General features: G+C 41.9%; 1 protein-coding gene across 1 annotated transcript in view; it reads left to right on the forward strand.

Moving 5' to 3' along the window:
* pou2f3 (POU class 2 homeobox 3) overlaps positions 1 to 8647 on the forward strand; it is a 49962-nt gene extending 41315 nt beyond the window's left edge. The window contains exon 13 of the mRNA XM_084319969.1: positions 7382 to 8647. Coding sequence (XP_084176095.1) covers positions 7382 to 7424 — 43 coding nt within the window. The 3' untranslated portion in view covers positions 7425 to 8647. The remainder of the gene's footprint in view (positions 1 to 7381) is intronic.
* Positions 8648 to 11269: the final 2622 nt, after the last annotated feature.

Raw genomic sequence — 11269 nt, forward strand, 5'->3', positions numbered from 1 at the left:
CCAATATGGTGGCGAGGTGAATACGTGGATTTGGTTAGGTTACTCAGGTATAGGGTAGGTTAGGTATAGGTTACTGCCAGGTGAGGTTTTCCGAGCATGTGACGTTATGTTCTAGATGCATATTATGAATCACTTACCCATTCCTCACCTCGGGTCTCAACTGTAAGTGTTGCCTGCCCACGAGAGGGCTCAAAATATTCCTGTGGCACTTTGCTTCAGACGACAAATTCACGTTTGCTTATAATAAGGGTCTTGGTACATTGCTTGTGTACGTAAAATAGTGAGCCACAGGGTCAAAAAGATATTCAAATCTTTCCTGGTGATACAAGATGTTCCTACATGATTAAAACAGCAATGCAGACCTCCAGGCCACCCTACCGCCCCCTAGTCATCCCCTCCCTTTGTCTCTCTATTCCGTCTAGTGTAGGTGAGCAGGGGTGTAGCTCCAGATTCTGGGCCCCATGAAAGAATAGTATTTGTAGGCCCCCAGTGAATGCGAGCGCGCGTAAGCGCGCAAGCGGGATTTTTTTTGTGCCATTTCTTTATTGATGAAAACGCATAATATGGTTTTTACCTATACATTCGGATCAGCAGTTCAGCACCTGCACTGTTGGTGGGTGAGCCTAGTAAAGGATGTCGCATTGCGTTCATCTTCAATGAATGGACCAATGCAATAGTCTACCAAAGCCCCCCCTCTCTCTCTATATATCTCACACACACACACACACACACACACACACACACACACACACACACACACACACACACACACACACACACACACACAAACATAGTATCAATGAAAGCATCAATAATAGTGATGTCTAGTAAAAAGAAAAAAAAAACTTTTTTTTTTGGCCCCCCCCCCCCCCCCCCCCCAGTGCTGGGCCCTTGGAATCATCCTAAGCTACCCCCCCCAGCTACGCCCCTGGGTGAGCTGGTCAATGAAAGCTATGTTGGTTCTAGAATTCCAAGATAGAATTTTGAGGGAACATTCCCAAAACAACGTACACCTCTGACGTAGCAACAAGGACAGGCTCAAACGGGGAAGAGAACAGGGCCGTTCAAAACTGAAAGGCCCTCTTGACTGTACTTCTTCTCTTTTGTCATAGCAGCTGAACAGTCCCCTTCCAGGTGCTCAGTCTCACATAATGAGATTATAATGTTGACAGCTGAACATTCTAATGATGATGGCTACACAATTTGTTGTTGTTGTGGGACCCAGGCTCATTGAAACATATGACAAACATATTACTACTGTTGTCATGTGACCCAGGCTCATTGACAAACATATTACTACTGTTGTCATGTAGGCTACTGGGGACCCAGGCTCATTGAAACATATGACAAACATATTACTGTGAGACAAGCAAATAGATGGGAAGTATATATTTGTAATTTTTTTTTTAATCAAAAAAATATCTGGGTGTTTTAGAGTTTCCCTCCTCAAGCAAAAGGAAGGGAATAACAGTGAGAAGAAAATAATGAATGGTATCCAGCCTGAGCCTAGTGCACACTGCCCCCTGGAGGACCGGAGGAAGCATTAATTATAATCCAGCCTAGCACTTACCTTGCAATGCAGTTGGATTCGCAAGATCACGTAACAAACTTCCTGGTGCATCAGGTTAGCCTAGCATACCATGGAGAAAACCTAGTCCCACCACTAAAATGTTTTAATTAGACCACCAAGTGTTGACATATTGTACAGTATGTATAAAAGACATTACCCAGATCCAGTAGCCACATTTTATGAATCTACATATTATGATGCATTTCTATCCTGAAGATTTCTATCAGCTTCAAAGGCCCACTGACACGGTCTGTTCAGGAAGTGATTTGCATTTGTGTCTGTAATTTGAAGGGCTCAAATGACAGTCTGCATGCTAGTCTCGCAGTAGCCAGCCGCGAGAGGCCTCTATGGAACTGATGACGTAAGGCGGTGAGGTCTGACCATGTGAGACTATCTGCACGCTATATGACATATAGCCCTTATCTACAGTACATAGAGGTGCATGGGAATAGAGCACCGATGACTGACATGAGATCAGACAAGCTCATGACTTCTGTATGAAAGTGCTATACAAATAGTTATTATTATGACAGCAGGAGTGGATGAGGGTCGTTTCACTATGAAAACAATGTTCTGCCTGAGATGATGTCACCAGATGGTGTTTCCAGACAGAAATCATCATATTTATAAATGTTGATATTTCCTATTGTTCAGCATTGGTTCAATCTGGGACACACCCCCATGACATGGGAGACATGGTTTTGCAACTTTTGTATAAGTATAATTTCAGAATGATCCAGGCTAATTCCTGGGAGGCCGGCTACAGGGCACATCCCTGGACACGCTACTATTTCCAAATCAAATGTATATTATTATGCATACTGCACCTTATGTGACACTGTGAATACTGTGAATATTTCTTCAGCTAGTCAGATAGTAAATTATATTGACCATATTGATCAAATTGTTTACACTGCCTGTGTTGTTTTTTTACTACCTGTACACTGTGTTGTTTTACTACCTGTACCCCCCCCTCCCCCCCATGCTGCTATGATGCCTGAATTTCCCCAAGGGGATCAATAAAGGAATATCTTATCTCATCTTTGTATATAATAGGTATTATGTCTCATCATGAATGCATGAAAGGCGGGGGGGGGGGGGGGGGGGGGGGGGGGGGGTCGTTTCTGATGCTTTGATTGCCAGTAACGGCATTCGTTATTACCACAACAAACGCAGATTAGCTGGATCGGTATGAAAACATTGTTGGATAAAGCTGAAATTTACGTCGGATAGCCCTTACCTGTGGTCAGGGGTATTCCAAAAAGAATATTCCAAATGTTTGATCGCCATCTGGTCCATCTGATGTCCATCTGGTCCACGACATAATTCAGCACAACATTGATTGATTGATTGAAAAGTTTATTAACAGATTGCAGAATGGGTACAGTACAGTACAGCTCAATACATACAATTGTTAAGGGGATGCAGACCAGAGAAAGACTTTCGTCTTGTTTACATCAGGGTCCCCCATTTTCAATTCATCATAACATATATGACATACATGACATACAGATAGACAGTACTGCTACATCTATACATTTATGACATATCAGATTTGCAAATACAGTACTGTTTGTGATACAAAAAGTGTCCAGAAAAAGAGTGTATATACATTTGACGTAGAAACTGTACATTGGAGGAGGTTGGGTGGGTGGGTTGGGTGGGTGGGGGCTGTACATTGGAGGTGGGGGGGGGGGGGGGGTAGGGGGGACACACACACTGTACACTGTACATTGGAATACTGACAAAGCCATACTTGGTAATTTACTGTACAACTGGGTTAGGACATTTGTAGGGGCCAGTTTCGAATTACAGTCTCCCGTACGTGTTCTTTGAGAGTGTTTTTGAAAGTGGGTAGTGATTCACATTCCTTTACAGCTTTGGGTAGGGCGTTCCACATTGATGTGGCATAATTGCGAAACGTGTTTAGTCCCTTGTTTGAGCCGAATCTGGGTTTAACATGATTTGTGGAGCTCCCTCTGGTGTTGTGATCGTGGTATTCACTGACCTTTGGGAAGTATTTTGACATGTACATGAGTACCTTGGTCGCGTGGTCTTGTAGACCAGGCCCATTGCAAGTTGCTGTACTCTGTCGTCTACTCTAAGCCATCCTAGGTTGTCAAAGTGGGCAGGGGTGAGGTGGGTTCTAGGAGTCAGGTCAAGCAGTAGTCTGACTAGCTTGTTTTGAGATGTTTGTAATTTGTTTTTTAGTGCCTTTGAGGTGCTTTGGTACCATGAGGTGCAAGCATAGTCGTAGTACCCTTGAATGAGTGCTCCTGCCAGAGTCTTCAGGGTATTCTTGTTTACCAGAGAGGAGATCCGGTACAAGAATAGAGTTCGTTGGTTGACTTTTTTTATTACATTGGATGCCATTTTGTCACAGGAAATATTAGCCTCTAGGATGGAACCCAGGTAGGTAATTTCATCTTTCCTTGTGACAATATTGTCACCCACTGTAACCGAGAAGCCGTCGGTCTTGCTGAGTTTGTTATTTGAAACGAAGAGAATGGACTCTGTTTTGCCCATGTGTAATGATAGTTTGTTGTCGGCGAGCCATATGCAGATTTTGCCTAGTTCCGAGCTGAGGGCTTTTTCAACCTGTAACTTGTTCTTGTCAGAGACCAGCAGGGCTGAGTCGTCCGCAAACAGGAACAAGTTGCAGTCACAAGCTGACGACATGTCATTTGCATAAATTAGGAATAGTAGCGGTCCTAGTATGCTTCCTTGTGGAACACCACAGCTCACTGTGAGGGGGGAGGATAGGGTACCGTTTACCTCCACCATCTGTTCTCTCCCCTCCAGGTAGGATTGTATCCAGCTCACTGATAAGACTATCAAAACCAATTGCTTTTAGCTTGTCAATCAGAATGGTGTGATTGACAGTGTCGAAGGCCTTTTGTAGGTCCAGCATGACCATGCCGCAGTATTTGCCCGCGTCCACCTCTTGTTTGATGTGGTCGTTCAAATAGAGAAGACATCTGTCAGTGGAGTGGGATGTTCTGAAGCCAGATTGGAATTCGTAGATTAGATTTTTTTCCGCGAGGTACTTTTCGATCTGTTCGTATACAATTTTTTCCATGACTTTCGAGATGGATGTAAGGATAGAAACAGGGCGGTAGTTGCCTGGGTCTAATTTGCTGCCCTTTTTGTGCAGGTGTGTTACTCTCGCAATTTTGAAGTCCTTGGGGACGTGTCCCTGTTTTATGGAGAGGTTTATTATGTGTGTGATGACATATCCATCGATTGTCCAGAAAACGATTCAATGCAATTCAAGGCATCCCTGTACTAGAAAACTGCACCTGGAGCGGTTTAAAAGTAACACCCGGTCTGGAACAGGGTTTACTGCACTCTCGATACTGCCTACTAGCAGGATCTGGCCGGTACTGCACCCTCGGTGTCCCAGTATGCCTTTTAACGGCAACATACGGGTCCGTGACATTGAATAGAATATTAAAATCGAAAAAAAAAGCAAAAAACGATCCAAAAACGTATATATACATTATTGGTCCTTAACACTTTGAGTGCCAGGGGTCGTTATGGGTGTTGGGCCGTTGTGTGCCAGCGCTCTGTTCAATGGGAATAAGTTCCGGTGTTTGCAGTGCTAAACCTATATTGCATATTATAGCTATGGATCTAATAACTACATCGATTGTCAGTGAGTTTCTTCCAGTCAACATGCAAAAAACAGATACTTTTTTCATCCATACATTTCCGTTTTATACCGTGGTGAATATGAGTATTGTTTTAGAGTGATCCTGTGTAATCCCAGCAAACTCCAGCAAACAGCGCTTCAATGCATTTCATTAGAAATCGTGCCATTTCTCGCTTGATTATTGAATCAATCTGAAATCAACGCTAGATTATCGGTATTATGTTTCATCATGCATGCATGAAAAGGGGGGGGGGGAAGCCGGCCCTCCGTGCTTTGATCGCAGCCAACGTGACACGGCACACACACACACAGACACACGCTGCAATCGCGGCGAAGAAATCATCGGATCAACGCAAGATTGATAACATATAGTCCTTACCTCGTCTATGATGTACTGCAAAAAGAATAATCCAATTATCTGATCGCCATTCCAAATATTGATCGCGGTCGTGTGTCCAACGTTATCCACCAAAACACATGAATCCACGGTGCTCGAGTCTCCCCAATCCATGTGTTATAAATGTTACTCATGCCGGAGAAGGAAAACCTGGACCGGACTTCTTAGATCGATGCACAGCCCAAGCCAGAGGGATTCCAATGATGTGCAATACCGGCCGCAAGGCGTTAGGTGGCGGTATTGGCCGTTTGAGATCTCAGACCCATTCCCAATGATAACATCAGGCTGGATGGATGAATTATGAATGGAAATAGCGAATAAAAGAAATAATGACCAAAACCCTGACTTTTCTCGGGTTTGGTGCTCAAGCGATGGCGAGTTAACCCGACTTATCTCGGGTCTGGCGTCCAATGTGTTAACCAGGGGTGCAGTCGTAATATCAGAACTGCCTGTACGCTGTTTAAATGACGCCACGTGCATGCGCATACATGTTCCCTCGCGTGCGCACAGAACAGATGATTATTATGCATAAATAGTAGGAAACATGTTTGTATAGGAAATGACTAGTTTTAGTTTAGTTTTTGTAATTATTGCCTTGAAATAGAGAAGCTGAAAAAGGTAGCAGGATGTAGCCTTCAATATATAAAGAAATTATATTGTCAACAGATATGGTTGAAAAACAAACAATGTTTTAAATGTAATTGTAGATACAATATTGTAGTTACAATTTCTTTAATTGAATTAACTTAAACTAGAAAAGTAAATACAAACTAAATTAACAATGTAACTTACAGTTTACGGTTTCCTTCTGAATGAAGCACAACGAAATGTCTCATACTTCCAGTCGGGACCATTTGGTTCCACAGCTCAAGCAAACCCCCACCAATTGGTACAGGGCTTGTATTTTGGTTTTGCACTTCTCTTTCTTCGTTATGCTATTGGTATCCTATTATTATGCAAAGACTAGGTGATAGATAAGTGCCGGGTACTTGGCGCACGGCGCGACGAGTCGAGTGAAAGTTGTGAACGCATTTTTGTGTGCGCGCGGGTGCACATCCGTGCGCGTACTTCTGCTCAGAAAACTGCTGGGTCGACGTGGTACCGCGTGGGACCACCACTGCACCACTGGTGTTAACCGCTGGCGCCCAATAACGTATATAAACGGTGTTGGCTGTGTAACTATCGTACTATTTCGTTCACTATTTGGGCAAGTACACAATTCCTGTGTGTCTATGGAACACATCTGTACGTTTTTTTTCTCCAAAAGATTCATTGTTTTGTATTTCTAATCAAGTACTGTAGAGCAGGACTTTCTGCACTTCAAGATTTCAAGCTGTTTTTGGCTGAGCTCCGCCCATACTCGCAATGCACTTTGAGTGACAGTCACCAACCTGCACTATAGCAAATAGCTCCGCCTATACTACTCTATATATACGTTACATCCAGGAACTTACATCCAAACAGCCTGTTTGAAAATACTAGAATCCAACATAGTCTGGTGAAAACGCACCTTATGTTATGGATGGATCATCTCCGTTTGTCCTCTTCCTCTTCATAATATTATACTTGAATTTCTCCAGATCTCTATTGGCAAATCCTGAGGCGTGGCCAGGAGTAGCGACCCCAAAAACTTTAAACAAATGGGCTTTTTTTGCCTAGAGAGGTCGCCATTTTGACGACACTACAGATGCTACTGTACCTTTAAGTGGGTTTACTCTGTGGGTACGTGTTTAAATACAGTATGTGTTTTCTCTCCTCTCAGGACTTGGTACCGGGCATGGAATCCCACACCGTATCATCACTGAGAAACATCGCTGCCTCTGTCACCACCGAAGACGACACACGTGGGAATCCGCTGAAGAGGAACGGCGCAGAAAGGACAGCCATTGAAATGCAGCAACACCAAAGATGACAATACAACCATTTTTCTGACTGCAGGCGGTAGTTGTGACTGAGGGACTCAAATGAAGAAAATAACAAACGGCTTCCCGATTATTTCTTTTTGACCGGCGACTGGTGGGTTGCTCTCAAAAGTGTAATCGATCACAGATCACGGATGACCTAAACCCTCGTTATCTGTGAGGGAGGCTAAATGAAGGAGAGGATATGGCCATCATATCCTGTGAGAAATTACGGTTTAATACATGAACAGTTCAAGTTAGTTACACTCCACCGGCGCATTCTGAGCACGTGTCGTCCCCCTCATCTCCCACTGGCCTCCAGTAGGCCTGTATGAACCACGGTGAATCTGTGATGTATTCCAAGGAATTAGACTACGATCCAACACGGTGATAGAATCAGTTCAGCGTACTTTTGGATTGCAGAGCCTTAAAAAAATCAGCTGAATATGAAGTAAAACTATTTATTTAAGTTTACTGACTGCGATTTGAATTGTGTTTTTAAAGTGTGTCTGTAATTTTACAATCGAAACTTTTTTTCCCCCTTCTAATGTGTGTGTGTGTGTGTATGTGTGGTTACCGGTAATCCAAGTAATCGCCCATTTGTTTTTAAGTGTCTGCGATATGATTACTGTGTTTTTTACAGTAACTGTAACAGATCACTGTTATTTTTTTGTAATCAGATTATTGTAATACCATTACACATGTGTTTGTATAATCCTGTACCTCTTTTTTAACGTTACTCCTCAATTCTTTATGGTCACCAATGCTCGTCAGCCATCTGGGCTCTGTCTCGCAGAGCCTTCGCAGCACAGCACTACATACAGCATACAAACAACCAAAAAAAGTATAGACGTTTTCTACAACGTTTGCAAATGATGATTCCTGACACAATATGATTGCTGACACATTATGATTCTTTAGCGTTGCAGCTTTGCGTCAGTGGCTCTTGTGGCCTGCATCATTTTGTTAAAGGGGCACTTCATCAAAAAAATTATAAAAGAACGCCGATTTATTTGGCACACATTCATTTCGTTTGACTGTTATCAAGAGTAAATGGCCACCATTTGTCATCGGGGACATTGAATCCTTGTGTTGTGTTAATTACAGCTCAATGAAATTTACGTAGATAGAGAAAATAGATCTCGTCTTATGGGGACTGCTACATATCATTTCATTGGGCTGTAATTAACAACACAAGGACTCAATGTCGCTGATGACATCACCGGTGGTCATATTCAAACTAATTTACTCTCAATAACTTGTCAAACTAAATGAATGTGTGCTAAACTGAGTTTTTGGATATGTGTAACATTATGTGCAAAATAAATCAGCATTGTTTTTGGTGAAGTGCCCATTTTAAGCATAGATTATTAGTAAGTGTAGGTGGTTCTGGGGGGAGGGAGGGGGGGTAGATCTGGGACATCAGGGTATACTGCCGAGTGTCATGGAGGTGTCAAGATCCACTTAATAACCCCAATGACATACATCACACTGACATTATTATAATACTAATAATAATACAAAAAGATGAGGAAGATGATGATGACGTTGATGAAAAAGAAGAATTTGGAAAACAAACAAGCCACAAGCGGTGGTTCTGGGGTACAAATGAGACTGTAGACAAGGTTAAAGCTGTCGAGGGTCAAAGTCAACATGTTATAATTGTATAGGTGCTATTTTGATTTTGAGGTTATAAGTTAGAGGCAACTAAATTAGTGGTTATGTTAAGATAATAGGTAGAAAAGGTCAATATGAGGGAAGTACAACCAGATGGTTATATCTAAATATGAAATGTTCAATGTTTTCAAAAACCATCAGTGTGTATCATAATACCGTACTTTTCGGACTATAAGCCGCGGCTTTTTCCCCCATTTTTCGACCCTGCGGCTTATATAACGGTGCGGCTTATATTATGTGGACAAAACCCGAAAATCAAAATATTCCTTTTTTTACTGCATTGAAATGTTATTTATCTGTTCCCTTATTTGCTAAACTTAATACAACTTGTAAATGAGTTAATGTTATTTGTCCGACACTATTGTGTCCCAATGGGAGTCATTCTCTGTAGAGGTGGGAACTTAAAGCTCAATATAAGAACGGCCATGCACCACCACTCACAGAATCGAGAAAGAGCAATCAATCTGTCAATCCTTTCCGTGTCCGGGCCGCGTGAGGTTTCCCGTGTTGAGTCAAATTAAGCCGCAGGCTCCACTCCTTACATATGGTAATTAAACATTAAAACACATGCGGCTTATAGTCCAGTGCGGCTTATATATGTACACATCATTCAATTTAGCTGCTGCGGCTTATAGTCAGGTGCGGCTTATAGTGCGAAAAGTACGGTAATATTAAACATCTCAAAATGTATGTCATATAGGCGTATTTCTAGGTACAAGAAATGTCAAATGAACTGTTAGGGATAATACTCTTTTAAATGATTTTTTTTAATTGTATTTATTTTTGGGCTTTCTGTATTTTTCACCCATCCCAATTTAGTCGTTATGCCAATTCCCTTCCTGGTCGCTGCGCGCATTTCCCCACTGTCGGCCTGGGGAGGGTGAGGGATAATAATCTTGACATTGTTTTGGAGACAATGAAATAACATTTAAAAGTGTTTATTAAAGCTTCTAACATATGAACCTTTTTACATTTTTTATTTATTTTTATTTATCAACATTCGTTTAGTTTGGGGTTTCCATCAAGACCCTGGCAATAAGCCCCACCCACAAGCACCCATTGCCCCTCCCCCCACTGCCCCTCCCCCACCACCCAAGAAGATCAACTACAACAAAATTACACCTTTTTTTCTTTTTCTTTTCATTTTCCCTTCATTTTAAAACAATAAATCAGCCAAATTTAAATCTCTCATCTAAAAGGAAAACCGGTCATGTTCATATTATCAATAGAGCTCATGGTAATATAATAAAAAATAAAATATCTGGACAACAAAAAATAATACAAATACAGATAACATTAATATTTTAGGAATATCTTGCAGTCTTTTTTTTTTTTTTTTTAACTCTCCTTTAGTAGTTTCAGTTAAAGTATTACATGCTTGTAGGATGTAGAAAACAGAAGAATGAAGATAAAAACCAAGAGAAAGTGTCGTTTTTGCTCTTATTCGAAGAGATTCAGTGATGTCATACTTTTTTTTTGTCAGCCGGGTGAAAGTTCGGAGTAAAAGTAACAGGCTACTTTGTGACTTGCAGTCTTTTTTTCAGTCCAACCATGAAAACGCTGACGTCCCGACCGAGCATCCAAAAGAAAAAAGGTTCCTTGACGAGTAAAGATCTCCTTTGTGGTCTGTATCTGGAGAACGGTGTACAGTGAGGAGGTTGATTGAATAAAAAGAGCAAGTAAAGAGGAGTATAAGGTGACCGTTTCCCAGGTTCCTTTTCATAAAGTTCAAGGTCCCTCTTCTCAGTAGTTGGGACAAACTGAAATGAGCCTGGAGGTTAAAGTTCAGAATGGAAACCTGCTACATCAGTGGTTCTCAAGGCGGTAGGGTCCGGGGACCTCCAGGGGGCCCCTGAGGTGGTACCAGGGGGTCCCCAGCAGAATTGTTACATTTCAGTATTATTTAATTCACTAGAAGTTAAGAGAGAGAAGGCTTTTAAAAATGTTTTATCATAGGTTCCATTCTCTCCACCAGGTCAAAACTGTTATCCCCTAAACTACAGTATGGAATTCAGTACTAAATCACATGACACAAGTCCAATCCTCTCAGACGGGGGTCCCCTCGATATGAA

Source organism: Notolepis coatsorum, assembly GCF_963971535.1.
Source record: "Notolepis coatsorum genome assembly, chromosome: 8".
In the NCBI taxonomy this organism is placed as follows: Eukaryota; Metazoa; Chordata; class Actinopteri; order Aulopiformes; family Paralepididae; genus Notolepis; species Notolepis coatsorum.